At 48.6% G+C, this 17,857-nt stretch overlaps 3 protein-coding genes across 7 annotated transcripts in view; 2 read left to right on the forward strand and 1 right to left on the reverse strand.

Annotated features, from left to right (window-relative positions):
• The window catches only part of NUP93 (nucleoporin 93), a 67,135-nt gene extending 49,847 nt beyond the window's left edge, over positions 1-17,288 (forward strand). For all 5 annotated transcript variants that reach the window (XM_085887879.1, XM_085887884.1, XM_085887880.1 and 2 more), the window contains 2 exons: positions 14,652-14,780; positions 16,763-17,288. In XM_085887879.1, the coding sequence (XP_085744005.1) occupies positions 14,652-14,780; positions 16,763-16,870 (237 nt within the window). In that variant the 3' untranslated portion in view covers positions 16,871-17,288. The remainder of the gene's footprint in view (positions 1-14,651; positions 14,781-16,762) is intronic.
• Positions 1-17,857, reverse strand: part of LOC147022916 (palmitoyltransferase ZDHHC7-like) — a 44,930-nt gene that overhangs the window by 14,576 nt on the left and 12,497 nt on the right. The gene's annotated exons all lie outside the window — the stretch shown is intronic.
• The window catches only part of LOC147022917 (uncharacterized), a 395,784-nt gene continuing 377,932 nt past the window's right edge, over positions 6-17,857 (forward strand). Inside the window, exon 1 of the mRNA XM_085887895.1 lies at positions 6-10,680. Within this exon, the coding sequence (XP_085744021.1) occupies positions 4,139-5,434 (1,296 nt within the window). The 5' untranslated portion in view covers positions 6-4,138 and the 3' untranslated portion in view covers positions 5,435-10,680. The remainder of the gene's footprint in view (positions 10,681-17,857) is intronic.

Raw genomic sequence — 17,857 nt, forward strand, 5'->3', positions numbered from 1 at the left:
TGGGTTTGTGTGTTCTGCAAGACTTAGCAGTCAAAATATTTGTGAAACCTGATTCTACCTGTGGAAAAGTGAAAAGGTGCTTCAGGTTTGCCTGTAATAGAAGACATAGAGGTGTTTTTGACCCCAGTTTCCCTTCCCACCCCCCTCCCCCAACTCCACATTCATTGACTCCGTCACCAACGGTGGACGAAGGTTACGTTTTCACCCCTGTTTGTTCATTCGTTTGTCTGTGAGCAGGATATCTCAAACCGTTATGGATGGATTTGGACAAAACTTGGTGGATGAGTTTGGTGTGTGACAAGAACAACCCGATTCGAGTTTGGTTAAGGTCCGAATGTAGCTCCAGATTCTATCATTTAAGTGATTCTTCACCACTGAGAGAGAGATTGGGCCAAAGACAATACTGGAGGACCCCGACCTTCACTATTTGTGGACCCCACATATTCGTGGTTTATAAAATGTGACTTGCTTCTATATTCACTGTTTTTCACGGGCAAAAAAAGAAAAAAAATTCCATGAGCTGCGCACATAACAGTTCGAAAACATATCTTCCACCAGCCACGCATAGAGCAGCAGCTGCTGTACGTACGCAAAAGCATATCTTCCATGAGCCACATGCATGACTCACTTCTGCATTCGTGGCCATGTGCTTCGCGTTTTCATGGTTTTTTCGTGGGCGCACAAAACACATCTTACAAGAGTCACGCAAATAACACTGTTCTAAATAAACTAGAAGGGCACTCGGTAGAGCGCATACCTCCACCACGTAATGCTTGATCCACGAAAACATATGGGGCCCAGTATATTTTTGAAATATAATGCTATATATTGTTTTTGGCCCCATCTCTCAATGGTGAAGAATCACTTTAAAAAAATTAAATAATTATCATATCCAGATTCGAATCTTCACCAAAATCAAATCAATTTGTCATTGGTCTCACACTCAACCTGTCCACCAAGTTTAATCTGAATCATTCCACAACTTTTTTGAGATACCGTGCTACATATATTAGTTTAGCCCTATCTCTCAATGGTGAAGAATCACTTAAAAATTCAAGTAGTCGAATCCAGATCTTCACCAAAACCTAATCTGTTCGTCCTTGTCACACACCCAACCTGCCCACCAAATTTCATCCAGATCCGTCCACAATTTTTTGTAATATCCTGCACACACACACACAGAGGGGTGAAAATATAACCTCCTTCACCTTCGGTGGCAGAGGTAAATATATCTTCCACCAGCGCCACACTTGAAGCGAGCTGTATGGCATGTACCACCATTCACATGACGTATAACCCACTCTCTCCACTCTCCAACCACACCTACCTTATGGATATCCCTCCTCACACAATCCTCCCATCTCAATCGCACTCTACCTCTTTTCCTCCTACCTTGCCTTCTCAACCTACCTGCTCTCTTTGCCATTCTCTCTTCCCCCATTCGCACCAAGGTTCCATCTCATTTCAGAACCCAATATGAAAAGTCTGAATACTCAAAAATTGGCACAAGTTTTAAAACAAAATCGAACTAGAAACACAGTGAACACGGAGACAACAAAACAACAGTAACACGACAAAAAACGACTGCGAAAATTTATCTTTTGAGAAAGTCGGCAGAGACCATAAAGACACTACCAAAGTTCACTAGCATCACGTGGACACCAGACCAGGTGGTGCAGGTGGATAATCCCACCGTGAAGGTTGTTAACGAGCCAGGTGTGTTTTCCCTGACAATCAACCAGTGGCGTAGCAGGTCTCCTGAGCCAACTCGACTTCCTGAATCTTTAATACTGCCCCTTCAGTTGGATTGGCGAAACCACAATCTTTGGGAATGCTAGTCCAGTATCCTCACCAACAAGCTACCACTGTACAAGTGTTGTCAGTGCATATCCTCCCAAACGTCACACAATGTGATTTTATTAATAAAGCACAGACTGCCAAAAAATTTTGGATGTCAAAATGACTGCCAAATTATGCATATATTGTTATCGTATGAACAACAGCATTGACAAACGACTTGCATCCTATGTTTCTACAAGGCCATATATCTGAATGATTAACTTGTATATGATTTAGTGTCTTTTGAAAGGTTATCAAACAAATACAAAAATCAGCTGATTTTATTTACTTGATTAAAAAAACAAAACACACCCTTGATGAAATTAATATGTATTGATGTAACGTCAGTCACCAGAAACATTGTGTCTTTATATTTACATAACAGCCATGAACATATTGTTGTGGTTGACGAAATTCACAAACCACCATTCAGGTCCCTTAGGTGAGATATCTCGGTAAGTATATGTGTAGTTAGGCCCAAACCCGTTGTCTAGAGGGAATAAATGTCATTCATGAGGGCTGCGACTCTTCAGGATAGCCGTTTTTCTTTTACTATCTTTATTTTGGACCAGCCGTCATTATTACCACCACCAACCACGTCTCAACAGCCATCACAACAACAACCACCAACCACAACGCCGCTTCACCACAACCGCCACGACCTTTACCGTCACAACTCGCCACCATCGCATCACCGTCATCTCGCGCCACTCGTGGGCACCGATGCTGGACTCGTGTAGGGCGCGCACCGAGCAGCGTGTTCAAAAGCATCGCGGACTTACCACAGAAAAACGGATCAAAAACGACTCACGCCCACTTTTGTTCCGTCCAATCGGTGAGCGAGGGGCGGTTTGGCCCCGCCTCCAGGGCGTTGGAGGGCGGTCGCTATATGCAAATTCATGGATCAAAAAGCATTCACGCCCACTTTTCCTCGGGCCAATGGGGAGCGAGGTGAAAGGTCGGAGGCAGAGGGTCAAAGATGAAAGAGCGAAGCCACGGGGCTTATAAAAACGACTGCGTTCGTCAGTCGAGAGTGCAGTTGGAAGTGGAGGGAGTTGAGTTTTGGAGTTCGGAGAAGCAGTTCGCAGTTGGCAGTTGGCAGTTGGGAGTTCGCGGAGTCGGAGTGAAGAGGACGGAGCTGTGGAGAGGCGGCGGCGGCGAAGGCGGTTGAGGGGGTGCTCGCGTCGGATTCTGGGAACTGCGGAGGGAGAGGCCGGCGGCGCGACCGAGGTCGGGGTGGAGACGCTCGTCGCGGGACCCAAGATTTTGTGAAATCCTCCTTTCCCCGAGCATCAGCAACCCCCTCCTGTTTCCCCCCGCGCTGAGATAGTGCGACAAAAGGGGGCCCCCTTCCCACCCCCTACCAGACACTGTCCGCGAGGCCCGCGGAGTTGAGGCACCACCGCCACTTCGCGTCTCATCATCAGACGGGTAGGCCCGACACGGTCTCGGCCCCAGGCCCGCCTACCCCCTCATCCTGGAGGGTGGTTCTCTTTTCTTTTGCTTTGGGAATGTGTGTTGTCGGCGCCGTCTGTGAAGTAAAATTGTATAAGTGTTGCCGAGTGCCCGGTAGTCGGATAGATCTGCATTGTTGCATTTGCTTTTTGTCTTCTTCTTTTACATGTGCTTTTGGTGGAATTGTAGATGTGTGCTTTCCGTTCATCGCGAAATAAATGTGCTTATTGTTGAACTGTTTTCCCGCTTCGCTTCGTCATTTCTTTCATTGAATCCCCATCTTGCTTCACGTAAAGGGTTGGTCGTGGGCTAAGACGCCCGATAATTAATCGAACCGTCGAGGCCGACGAATAACACCGCTCGGTTATCCTGATAGTACGGAACGGGTCGCTTAAGTGGCCCGTGTCCGAAGTCGACCTGCGGCGATGTGCGATCGCCAGGTCTACCCTCCGTGTGGGTACTTAGGTAGGTCGAATTTGGCGAGCAACCCTATCCCACGCGGGGGCCGATTGGCTCGATCGCGGTGAGACCGAAAGGTCCACCCGTGACTGGTTCCCGGCGTTAGTCCGAGAGGGTCACGACTGGATTGTCTGTCCGGTGGGCGACGTGCCGCGATTCGAGTTACGTGGCCGTTCGCACGCCGGCGGGCGCGAATCCGCAACACTGGTGTCAGAAGTGGGATACAAACCCATCGCCCTCCTCACGGCACTGGTAACGGAGAACGGGAAAACGGGCTCTCCTGTCTCCGGCTAAATTCATGGGAATCGGTCCAGGGGTGAGAGAAGCGACCCCCGATTCTCTCCAAATTACGAGCGATTCAAATTAACCCTTTAAGAGAAGCAAGATGGCGTCTCAAGGCGAGCGAGAGCCGGGGGTATTAGAAATGGATGTAGAATGTGTAGGATCCACGGCTCAGGATGAAATCCCCGTGCAGGAAATGTTGGTTGTACAGGAAAACGAACTCGCCCAACTGAACCCAGAGCCCGAAATGGGTGCGGCAGCGGCCGCGGTGTATGACACCTCCCCTCCCCCTCTCCACCAAAACCCTTCCCCAACCCCTGCCGAAACGGCTCACTCAAGCGCACCCGACATGGCCCAGCTATGCGCCATGCTGGCGGCAATGACAAACGAAATGAAAGGAATGAACGAAAAGATGGATACGAATACACAGCAAATAAACGGAATGGAAGCAAACATGAAGGAGGAAATGAAAAAGCTGCGGGGTGAGACGCAGAACATGGGCCGATGCCTGCAGGCGGGCATGAAGGCCGTGACCAGGGAGATAAGAATGGCGACTCCACGTGTGGGAGCAAACGAGCTGGAAGGGCGTGCAACGGCTGACAGGCCCGCGGTGGAGGCGGGTGAAAAAATAATTCGGGGGGCGTGTTGGGCGAGGGTCGTGACGATGACCGAAAGGGAAAAATTAAATGGGGAGACCAAAACGTGTGAGACGAGACACGAGGTGACGACAACGGAAATAATAGTTGAGACAAGGGAGGTAAAGGGTGAAGAGGTGACTGAGTTGGCAGAGACACGGGAGAAGGGAACGATAGAGGGAAGACTGCACGATGAAGACGGGGTAAGTGACGCACACACACACACGGAGGTAGTGGAGGATAATGGGGGTGAGCTGGCGGAGCGTGTAGGGACCCAGTGCGAGCAGCTGGATAGCCTCCTCCAGGAACGAGGGGAGGGAGTATGCCCCCTTGAGGCGAGTCACGACCAGGTGGGTTCGGTCGTGTTTTGCGAGGTTGAGGGGACGAGTGCTGTGGACGGGTGCACGGAAAGCTTGGGGGGTATAGAGGCCCCGGAGACCCTTGTGGGGACACGAATCCCCAGGGTGGTTGTCCCTGTGTGTGTGGTGCAAGGTGTGAGTGCGTCCCCGTGTGTGGAAGCGACCCCGTGTGTGAGTGGTGTGGTGGCGATGGTGCCGGAGTACGTGCTTCCCAGCACGCCGTGTGTGGATGAGGCACCGTGTGTGGAAGAGGCCGTGTGTGTGGATGAAACGGCCAGTGTGGATGAGGCACCGCGGGTGAGTGCCCCTGCGTGTGTGAGTGAAGGACGGTGTGTGGATGAGGCACCGCGGGTGAGTGCCCCCGCGTGTGTGAGGGACGGTGTGTGGATGAGGCACCGCGGATGAGTGCCCCCGCGTGTGTGAGTAGTATGGTTTGTGTGAGTAGTGAGGCACGCGTGAGTGAACGGCCGAGTGCAAGGGAGACCGTGTGTGTGAGAGAGCGGTATGTAAGGGAGATGTCGGTGGGCATGCGGGAGCACGCAGCCGCGTCTCCCGGGGTGAATGTGATGGAATGGACTGTGAGCGTCGTAACACGCAGGTGTGCGTGGGTGGAATGGAGGCGACGACGAAGGCGACAGAAGAAAGAAAGCCGGGTAGCGGCTGTAGTTGTTTCGGGGACCGTGCCGGGTTCACCCAGCAGTGAGCACGAGGTTGGTGCTGTGCAACGCACGAGACCGCCACGTGCTCGCTTGCGGGAATGAAGTCCCGGTCCGGAAACGCACGCGGTGGATTTGCCGATCCCGCGGACGGACAAAGTTTAGGCAGGATTACGGATTTGGACCGGACGGGTTCTCCACGCGATCGTGTGTGTTAAGCTCCAACGGGCAAAGCACATGTGTTCGCATGGGGAACCCCTCGAGACGTGGGGCTTGTTTTTTATTTTTATGCGCACGGTGACGTCATGGCTGCACGTGGGGTTGGAATCTGGCAGGAGGGGTATCCCTGCCGGATGGTACCGTCCAAGGAGGGACGAGGTACACGTGCAGCTGCATGACGTCACGGGATAGAGTAGTGGGCACGAGCTGCGAGTGGCCGCGCTGGTGCTGCGCATGAAAAAAAAAAAAAGCCTCACTTTCGGGTGCACAGGATTCCTGGGCAAGGGGTGGAAGACCCCCTTGACCGGGGCATAGGATGGAAACTAGTTAGGGGGAAGGGTTAGCATAGCTAGACCGGCTCCATGGGGCAGGGGTAAGTCCTCATGGGGCCCGTGGAATGGATTAGTTAGAGGGATTGTAGCCAGATTTAGGTTTGGAAATAAAATGATTTATTTCGGAGACAGTGACAGACAGTGAATGTGTAGAGGGGACGTAGTTTAGCTACGTAGTGTTAAAAGGAACGTGCTGTAGTTTAAGGGAGAACGTGGGAGCACGAGTTAGTTAGGGGATGTAGTTAGAAGGATGGCAGAGTTCAGCGGTGTGTGTGTTGAAGAGTTGTGAGGTGAGTACATGGTGAGTGGGTGAGGCCAGTGAGTCTGTGTGAATGGAGCGAATGGGGAATGCATGGTGTGATGAGTGATTGGGGGGAGGAGTGACTCCCGCCCAAGGGACCCCGGGGTCAGTATAAAGTGAGTTAGGGGGTTAGTCAAATTGAAAAATGGAGGTTGTTTTGTTGTTGGTGTGAGTGTAGGCTCGAAACCCGTTTGGAGGGGTGCAGGAGCCCTGTTGACGGGCTGGGAGCGTGGCTGCGAAAAGTGAGTATCGCTGAGTGGGTACCCCGGGCACCAGGCTAGTCGGCCGTGGTAGGCCAAGGGCCCATGGGGAGCCGGGATAGCGTAGTGGGCACGGGTGCGCCTGCTTGGTGCGGGGGCCCGGGGCGCCGTTAGCCGCGTGGGCAGAGTTGTGGGCACGGGTGACCCTCGGAAAGGGGCCTGGGAAGCCAGCCTGCCACGTGTGCGTTTCAGGGGAGGTGCCATGGGGGGCACTCCCCGGTGTTAGGGAGCTGGTAGGCTCGGAGGCAGTGTAGTGCCCGGGGGTGCCATAGCTGGAGAATCGGCAGTGGGTCGTGCCTGCCAAAGGGAGCCACGTGTCCCAGCCGTGAGACCGTGTGAGGGCACGGAGAGAAAATTGGGGGGGCGAGGCCCGAAATTGTGAGGACACCAACACAGGCGACGGGAATCTGGGTTGTTAGAACCAATAGCTTAAGCGCGAGGCGCTTGTTGAAAGCCCCGGGGTAGTTTAACAGTTAAATGGTTAGGGTAGATAGGAAGTGTACCCCTCCGCACCATCCATCCCCTCGCTCTCGTTGTGGGCCGCTGGACCCACTTTGGGTTAGATCGTCGAACTCTGGGGAGGCCATCCTGAGGCTTCGTTGGGCCTCGACACAGGACGTTAGCTCTCCCTTATTCCCCTCCGGGAAGGGAACGTAGGGGTTGGGAGTAGGCTAGGTGACAGGATAGGTTAGCCGAACAAAGACGATAAAGGGGGTTAGGGGACGATTTATAGTGGGGAAGTAAACATAAAAATAAAATAAAAAAAGTTGGGGCTAAATTGGGGTTTGACAAATTAAGGGAGTGGGTATAGACAATGACAGGCAAAGGCGATAGGTGGGAGGGAGACAGGTAGGTAGGTCCGAGCCCGCCTTCCAAGTGGCCAGCACCACCGCACTCCCTCCACCAACCTCCACTGAACGGCAAAGGCTGGCCAACTTCATCGGCTGGCCGTGTTTTGCTTCAAGGCGGAGGCCGGCCAACTTCATCGGCAGCGGTTGTTTTGCTGCAAGGCCTGTGCCATCGGCTGGCCGTGTTTTGCTTCAAGGCCTGTGCCGGCCACTTCATCTGCTGGCTGTTTTTCTTCAAGGCCTGTGCCGGCCAGTTCCTCTGCCGGCTGTGTTTGCCTGCAGCGGCCTTCTTCTGCTGGCTGTGTTTGCCTGCTGCCTTTGCCATGCCATGCCCACTGCCCCTGTTCACCAGCCCCGTTCAATTTCTGCTTTGCCCCCCCCCCCCTGTTCATTGCCATGTGCGCCAGGATCAAGGCAACAGTTTGCAAGCTACAAGAACTGCCCTGTTGGCAGCTACAACACGGGCCTGCAGTGGCGGCCCGTGCACCGTGTTTGTGTTCATCCATCCATTCGTTGTGTTCATTGCGTGTGCTACTCGAGCTGGCACGGAGACTGCATTTGTGCAGCCCATGCACCGTTGTGGTTCACTGCGTTCAGTTCAAACCATTCATCCATCCATTCGTGTGTTCATTGCGTGTGCCACTTGAGCTGGCACGGAGACTACGTTTGTGCGGCCCATGCACCGTTGTGGTTCACTGCGTTCAGTTCAAAAGGGAAGGCCTTGGACTGCGTGTGAGTAGCCGGCCACGTTCCCTGTCACCTGCATTGTTTGAGCCAGAGACTGCATGCGAGCAGCCTGGCTCCCTGCTAACTGCTTTCTTTTTGCAGAGTTCAGTGATCCTGGGCCATGGTTTAGTGTAAAATTTGTAAGTTAAGGTTAAGATGTACTGTACATATGAGTGCGCCCCCGGCATGTTTGTCTTAGCGCCGGCAATTTTATTTAAGTCGTCCGTGTGAGTGAGTTTGTTTAGGTAGTTACTCAGCCCTTAGGTTATTTATTTTGGGGACACGAATACCATGAATGTCGCACTCAGGGATCCGTAGGTAAAATGTACTAGGGGAAAACTACACATGATGGCACACGAAAATTTGACGACTCGGGACGAGTCTGTAAAAAGGGGAGGGGGTAGTGTTGTGGTTGACGAAATTCACAAACCACCATTCAGGTCCCTTCGGTGAGATATCTCAGTAAGTATATGTGTAGTTAGGCCCAAACCCGTTGTCCAGAGTGAATAAATGTCATTCATGAGGGCTGCGACTCTTCAGGATAGCCGTTTTTCTTTTACTATCTTTATTTTGGACCAGCCGCCATTATTACCACCACCAACCACGTCTCAACAGCCATCACAACAACAACCACCAACCACAACGCCGCTTCACCACAACCGCCACGACCTTTACCGTCACAACTCGCCACCATCGCATCACCGTCATCTCGCGCCACTCGTGGGCACCGATGCTGGACTCGTGTAGGGCGCGCACCGAGCAGCGTGTTCAAAAGCATCGCGGACTTACCGCAGAAAAACTGATCAAAAACGACTCATGCCCACTTTTGTTCCGTCCAATCGGTGAGCGAGGGGCGGTTTGGCCCCGCCTCCAGGGCGTTGGAGGGCGGTCGCTATATGCAAATTCATGGATCAAAAAGCATTCACGCCCACTTTTCCTCGGGCCAATGGGGAGCGAGGTGAAAGGTCGGAGGCAGAGGGTCAAAGATGAAAGAGCGAAGCCACGGGGCTTATAAAAACGACTGCGTTCGTCAGTCGAGAGTGCAGTTGGAAGTGGAGGGAGTTGAGTTTTGGAGTTCGGAGAAGCAGTTCGCAGTTGGCAGTTGGCAGTTGGGAGTTCGCGGAGTCGGAGTGAAGAGGACGGAGCTGTGGAGAGGCGGCGGCAGCGGCGAAGGCGGTTGAGGGGGTGCTCGCGTCGGATTCGGGGAACTGCGGAGGGAGAGGCCGGCGGCGCGACCGAGGTCGGGGTGGAGACGCTCGTCGCGGGACCCAAGATTTTGTGAAATCCTCCTTTCCCCGAGCATCAGCAACCCCCTCCTGTTTCCCCCCGCGCTGAGATAGTGCGACAAAAGGGGGCCCCCTTCCCACCCCCTACCAGACACTGTCCGCGAGGCCCGCGGAGTTGAGGCACCACCGCCACTTCGCGTCTCATCATCAGACGGGTAGGCCCGACACGGTCTCGGCCCCAGGCCCGCCTACCCCCTCATCCTGGAGGGTGGTTCTCTTTTCTTTTGCTTTGGGAATGTGTGTTGTCGGCGCCGTCTGTGAAGTAAAATTCTATAAGTGTTGCCGAGTGCCCGGTAGTCGGATAGATCTGCATTGTTTCATTTGCTTTTTGTCTTCTTCTTTTACATGTGCTTTTGGTGGAATTGTATATGTGTGCTTTCCGTTCATCCCGAAATAAATGTGCTTATTGTTGAACTGTTTTCCCGCTTCGCTTCGTCATTTCTTTCATTGAATCCCCATCTTGCTTCACGTAAAGGGTTGGTCGTGGGCTAAGACGCCCGATAATTAATCGAACTGTCGAGGCCGACGAATAACACCGCTCGGTTATCCCGATAGTACGGAACGGGTCGCTTAAGTGGCCCGTGTCCGAAGTCGACCTGCGGCGAGGTGCGATCGCCCGGTCTACCCTCCGTGTGGGTACTTAGGTAGGTCGAATTTGGCGAGCAACCCTATCCCACGCGGGGGCCGATTGGCTCGATCGCGGTGAGACCGAAAGGTCCACCCGTGACTGGTTCCCGGCGTTAGTCCGAGAGGGTCACGACTGGATTGTCCGTCCGGTGGGCGACGTTCCGCGATTCGAGTTACGTGGCCGTTCGCACGCCGGCGGGCGCGAATCCGCAACAATATATTTGATGGTGGTTGATATTTACCTTCGCATTCTGCGAAAGGTTATGTTTTGGTCGGCGTGTATTTATTTATTTATTTGTAATTATGTGATTCGTATAACTCAAAAGTATTAAACCGAATTGCATGAAATTTGGTGGGATGATTGGTGATTAGATTTTGGGATCGTTCGGGTCAAAGGTCAAGGTCAAGGTCAAGGTCACGAAAAGGTCAAAATCGTCTGTTTACGATAACACGGTCAATTTTTATTCAATTTGCATGCAACTAACGCCAAAATGTTCAGAATTCAACGCCTCATCTTGTGATATGCAATATGACACAATGACGCCCATACTCTACTCTTGTTAGCGTTAGGGGTCAAAGGTCAGGGGGGTCACGACCTTGAAAAATATGCGGTTTTTGTCATAACACGGTCAATTCTTGTCCGCTTTACATGAACCCAGCACCAAAATGTTCAGAATTCAATGCCCAATCTTGTGACACAATGACGTCATAACACATGTCACCGGTTGGGGTAAAATGTCAGGGGGGGGGGTCACGCCCTTGAAAAATATGCGGTTTTCGGCATAACTCAGTCAATTCTTATTCGATTTGCATGAAACCAGCATCAAACCAGTTCCCCACACTCATACCAAGAACAAAAAAAGTAGTGGTGGCGAAGGTATGCGCTCTATGAGTGCCCGTTCTAGTTTTCCTCTGTGGTCAAGGCCCTCCTAAACCAACTTGAATTTGGTGTTGAGTTTTTTTTGATCCCCCGCCAACCAACGAAGTTGGCGGGGGATATAGAAATGGGTTCCGTCCATCACATTTCGTTTCCGGAGCTTAACTACAAATCCCCTCAAGATATATTTACGAAATTTGGTACACATATCAAGCAAGTGGTGAACTGGTGCCTTTTGATATTTTCTAATTGATAGGTCACATGGTTTGGCAGCCATGTTGGATTCAAGAAAAATATTAAATAATGTTTTCTCTGGAATCACATAACCTAAGAAGCAAAAATTTGCAACTATCATCTTCCATCATGTCTGCATACATAGTAAAAATTATGACGTCACAAGTCACATGGTTTGGTGGCCATCTTGGATAGAAAAAACACACCTCATCCGATTAACACGAAACTTCACACACATATTCACTGGAGGATTTGAGGCAGAATGTACATTTATGTCATAGGTCACATGGTTCGTCAGCCACCTTGGATTGAAAATTAATAAATTTTAAAAAATCTTCTTCTCCAGAACGGCAGGACAGTTTGAGGCAAAATTTCACATACACTTTCCCCAAGACATCCTTTCAGAAGTTAGTTAATTTCTAATTGATAGGTCACATGGTTTGGTGGCCATATTGAATTTACCCTAAAACCTTCAAACATCTTCTCCAGAACGGCTGGTCAGATCAAGGGGGAACTTCACAAACATATTGCACACGCTTAGGGAATATAAGTTTGTTAATCCTCATTTACTATGGCGGGGGATATCGAAGACTTCGTCTTCAACGGATGCTCGTTTTTTTTATTTTTTTAAATCTGTTTAATAAAATGTGTAACATCATTTATCGCAGCATTGGTTACCATTGTGTAATGTCAGTTACCAAGGATACCTTGCCTATTAGTCAGAGTGGTCTTCATCTTCTCAGTTTTGACTCTCTCATCCTTTTGTCATTGGAGGGCAGTAATCACTTCCTCTAGGAGTTTATGGGGTCAATCTGGGGTCACTTTCACCATGCGCTTTTGTATATTCATCGCATCTCACCAAAGAGGATGAATTGCCAGCACAGTCCACTTCAGAGCCCACTTCAAGTTTCTGTGCAGTGTCTGAAGATACCAGAAAGCTTATCGAGGATTTTTTTTATCTGAGAGAAGACATCGATAGACAAGCTTCAGGAAGGGAAAAACACCAATGTGGAAAAGCAAGATGGAACAAAAGCAAAAGAGCAGATCAGGCATCTCTCCTCTTCAAATAGATGAGACCTATGCCATGTTTGAGGAAAAATAACAAAGTAGGAAGGACTAAGTTTGCTCAATTATAACCTGCAACATGTGCAGCTGAGCAAAAAAAATGGCACATATTGTGTGCCTGTGTCTCTATCATAACTCTTCCATGGCTATAAATGCTTTGCACAAAGTTGATGCTGGTGTTCCTTCATACTCCAATCAGATTGAAGAGACCCTCATCTGTACTCAACTAACCAAGAACTGCTGACTAACTGCGACCAAGCAATGTACAGTAAAGATGGTAAAGGATTTACAACTCTTTACCCAAAGAAAGACGCAGGGTTGATGACCAGTTGGAATGTATGGAAAGCAGATGATCGATGTAGACTCAACAAGTGTGTGGAAGAAGACACCTCTCATGAACTACATCACTCCGTTGCTGATCTTATCCCTCAGTTCTTCGAACACTGTTATGCACAAAGATGTCATTCACAGGCCTGGAAAGAGATGAAAGACCTAACATCCCCAAATCATAACCCACTTTGTGCAATTGTCCAGGTAGATTTCACAGATAATTTAACCTGTGTACAGCAGGATGAAATCCACAGTGCCCGTTGGCAACAGAGCCTTGTGAGTATATTTACATCAGTGGTCTGGCATTCTGGATCCTACAGTTCAGGTGTCATCATGTCTGATAACTTAACTCACACCAAGGACACAGTAGAACCTTACATTGACAAGATTCTTGAAGATCTCACTGCTGCGGTGAGCAGAGTGTCCATTTGGTCCGATGGTCCACCTTCCCAGTTCAAAAACCGTTTCATGGCTGCAGCATAGGTAACTCTTCCGGTAAAGCATGGCAAGAAGCTTGACTGGCATTTCTTTACGACCAGCCATGGAAAGGGTGTAGTTGATGGAATTGGGGGAAGTGTCACACGATTTGTATGGAACAAGGTTAAGGCTCACAAGAACAATGTCATTAATGCTCACGGCTTCAACAAAGCTGCAAAGAACATGAAAGTGTCAGTCCATCATATGACAGAAGAAGAAATTGCACATCGTAGAGAACAATTTGAAGAAGTTTTTACAAATGCACAGAAAGTTCCTAATATGGCTGTCAACGATGGAAAGCCAGCAACCAGCTTCATCACGTTTGATGGGTATTCATCAATGCCATCTCCAGACTTCAAAGATGGCGATTGGGTGGAGGTGGAATACGATGGCATACTCTATGCTGGGGAAGTGAAGAAGGTTTTGGGGATCTGATTATCAAGTGTCCATCATGGTACCTGCTGGAAAGTTTTGGAAGTGGCCTGAATGCAAGGATAAGATCTTCTACCATCGTAGCAAGATAATGAGAAAGCTTTCAGCTCCAACAGTAGTTAATGCATGAGGACACTTCTCTTTTGATGGCTCTTCATAAAACTATCACATGCAAAAATACTATGAAGGAAGCTTAACTGCATGTCTGCCCTTTACTCTGATCTTCAATGAACTAACTGTCTCTCTGTCGTTCATTTTGTAAAATAATTATTGGGACCATCTTGCATGAAATATCTCCAAGTCTCTTATTGTTGGTCTTGTTTTGTTTTGCATTCTTTTGTTTCCTTTCTGAAGAATTCTTCATGAGACGATATTGCATTTTTGAAATCACTTTACTGTGTTTAAATGTTCCTCCCGGTATAAATGTCTGGTTGAATAAAACTTACTTGAGATAACTATACCAATACAAGTTCTCACAAACTGTGTTTACATTCAGCAAAAAGGAGTGTAACATAACATGAGTTATGTAACACAAGTTACCCACCTGTTCATGTTAAGGTGGCAATAACTTAAAACGTACCTGTTTAAATTCCATACTTCCTTGTGCAGCTATACTCGACTATCCAATCGTACTCGCATAAAACTCATCCTGCCAGTACTTTAAGGACATGAGATATCATAATGCGACACAGTACATAGCTTTTCGGAGTCCCTTTTGTGTAACGTCAGTTCCCATCAAGTTTTTGCCCACTGCTGCAGAAGAGAGATGGTCAGTGTGAAAAGCCCACAACCCTTCACTTCTTGAAACACAGCTTTTATAACGACAGAGAGGAAATGGCTCTGTCAGTCTCAATTACTTGGCTGCAATGAACGTTAAGTATGCAAAATTGTGCGTCTAACTCGTTACCGTGGATTTGTCCATTGTGCTTGGTGGTTATATATTTTTTTTCAGGTTCGTAAAAACCTTCCAGAGGTGCTTCTAGCCACCATGAACATATTGTTAACCAAGTTCCGCAGAACGAGAGCGGCCGGAGGAGCTGGACCGGGCCGTCCAACAACTGGAGCAGAGGACTTGGAGTTGGTGAGGCCATGTTTTGAAGTGCTCTTTTGACATATACCCCCCTGAAATTAACGACAAAATGCTATTCATCGAAGATTCACACACCTGCTAAACTGGTATTCATTGATTGAAGGGCTTGGCCTGGTTGGCGTTACCATCTATGCACCTTCCTCGTGATGCTAGCTATCGTGTGCAGTCTGTGGCTGCTGGTTGCATCATTTTCTGGGGGTGCTGCTGATGCAATACTACCCTTTGCTGGATAGCGAGGAAATTAGAATTTGGTCAGGGTGCTGGCAATGGCATGCCGACTCTTCGCGAATGACACGGTGGGATCCTTAACGTCCACCAATGAATGCCGGCAGACGGGATTCCCGTTTAACGTCCATTCGAGGGACGGCACACACATTCATGAATCACCCTGCCTGTGAAACACCAGGACGATGGGTTATATAGCCGTGTCGAGATTCAAACCCAGGCTAGACACAGCTTAGAGTCGAGTGTACGTACCTTTCGGTCATCCTGCCAGCTTCCTTTCTACACGATACAGTGACAACAATGTTTATCTGGTCCTCCTGATTTCCATCTCCACCGTAAATATTATCTTTCAGATTATATAACTGTGTGCTGTGGTAGTTGCATTATTACCTCCGCCACCAAAGGTGAAGGTTATGTTTTCACCCCTTTCTTTCTGTCTTTCTGTCTTTGTGTACAGGATATCTCAAAAAGTTGTGGACAGGTTGGGTGTGTGACAAGGACGAACTGATTAGATTTTGGTGAAGATCCGGATCCGGATACTGGAATTTTTAAAGTTATTCTTCACCATTGAGAGATGGGGCCAAAACCGATATATAGCACTGTATCTCAAAAGGTTGTGGGTGGATTCGGACAAAACTTGGTGGACAGGTTGGGTGTGAGCAACTCGTTACCCAAAGAAAGACGCAGGATTGATTCAATTGTGATTGAACCACGACGTAATCGTAATTAAAAATTGTGATTGAACGGTGTGACCACGACGAATTGATTCAATTTTGGTGAAGATCTGGATCTGGATACGATAATTATTTAATTTTGAATGTGATTACCATCATTGAGAGATAGGGCCAAAAACGATATATAGCATAATAGTTCAAAAATGTATTGGGCCCGATATGTTCTCTTGGATCAGGCATTGCGTGGCGGAGGTATGTGCTCCACCGAGTGCCATTCTGGTTTAACTAGTTTCAAATTAAATTATTTTGTGTGCACGTAAATCTTTGCAATTGGATTTGCTTCAGTTTCCCCAAAAATGTCACTCATTTTAATTTATGAAAAGTGCAATCCTTGGAGTTTCAGATACATATACATATATTCATACATCCGCCATAGCCCCATTATAGTATGATGATGATTGCATCTAAAAACCCAGTTTGGTATACCCATGAAGCACACAAGTTCGTTAAACTGGGATCCTTGGTTCCATCGAACCCCCTGGTTCACGACGCAGAGAACCTGTGTTCAAATCCCATAAGCGTTTGTCCATTGTCTGTGAACGTCCTTGTAATTGTTGTGAAACTGCAGTGACGTCTGTTGATGTGTGTCCTGCTTACAATATGTACAAGCTCCTCCATGAACCTGAGAGGTCACTAAAAAAAAAACAAAAAAAAACAAATTCTCTGTTCCGTTGACATCTTTCTCTTCTTTCCATTCTTTCTTGCACATCCTGATAAAAAATGACGTCTCTTAGATATTTGAATCAAAGCAAGTTAGCCACTGTGACTTTGAGCGTTATTGAACGAGTGCTATAATGTATCCAGGGAGCAACTGTTTGCAGTGTGTGTTCACGACGTAGTAACAAGGTTTGCAAACCTTTTGCAGTCAGTTTGGATTGCTCGTCCTCTTCCATTCATGCTGACTTTTCTGTCGTTTACGAATGTCTCTCCCAACATCCTTGACCCATGATCCCATAAATGTCATCTCGTGAATTTAACACTTCGTTCTTTACCCATCCGCGTGTGCCTTGACAGCTTCGTAGCCAGGCGAGGGCTTTGCTCACGTTTGCCGGTATAGTCTCCTACCGGTTGGTCGGTGACACGAATGCCCGCCTTGTACAGATGGATGCGCTCATGAACTGAGCAATGTTTCTCTGCTCACGGAGTTCGATTAAAAATCGGAAAAATTGCGACATTCGCAATCGGCATTGATGGACGATGCTTTGATTCGTGTAAATACAGAACCACCTCGTGATGTTTAAACGCGGTTCCTTGTTCGGGTGTCTTTTTCCGGACCCCTAGCATCGATAATTTGGCTCATCAATGAATAAGAACTGGATTTCGCATTCTATCGTTCTAAGTGAATCTGAAGGTGGTTTTTGATGGAATGAAAGCTTTGTTTTTCTCTTGTGGCCTAAACGGAGATAGTAAATCCGAGTGCGTTGAATTCACTTCTTTGTGTTGTCACTGGTCATTATCCTCAACTTTTACATTGTCGTGTCTTTGGATTTATATTGGGCCAAGTTTTGGTTAATTTTGAGAATAAAAATTGTTTTCAAAGTTTGCGGTGTGATCATTTATTTCCTCTAGTCCCACTTTCGGCATTGCTGCTCCACATGTTGGCTGTTCGACAAAACGGATTACAATATAATTTAATGGATGGAATCTATGGAACTTCGATCGAGGGATGCTAACTGCCGTGGAGAGCAAGAAGAATCTGATGTTTCAGCCATTAAACTCAACCTCTTTTGGTCCGACAAACGGTTGGCGCAATATTCAAGACGTCAGGAGATAATGGTGGCGGTGTTACATAGATGTTGATACAGTGCACGTAGGATGGGATCAGCTTGCCTTGTTTATTTATTTACAGGATCTAATGCTCATAGTGGAGCGCGCGCGCACGCACGCGCACGCACGCACGCACGCACACACACACACACACACACACACACACACACACACACACACACACACACACACACACACACACACGACTCTTAGATGAGACAAACACAACCATTTAGCTTGGGGGGGGGGGGAGGATTGCCGTCACTTCCCAGAGCACTGGATACCAGCGACGTCACAACAATGACACTGCCTTTTTCACCGCACTCAGCAAAGCATGTCCGA

The sequence above is a fragment of the Eptatretus burgeri genome, chromosome 7, assembly GCF_056783735.1.
Source record: "Eptatretus burgeri isolate ZD-2024b chromosome 7, Ebu_testis_v1, whole genome shotgun sequence".
Classification (NCBI taxonomy): Eukaryota; Metazoa; Chordata; class Myxini; order Myxiniformes; family Myxinidae; genus Eptatretus; species Eptatretus burgeri.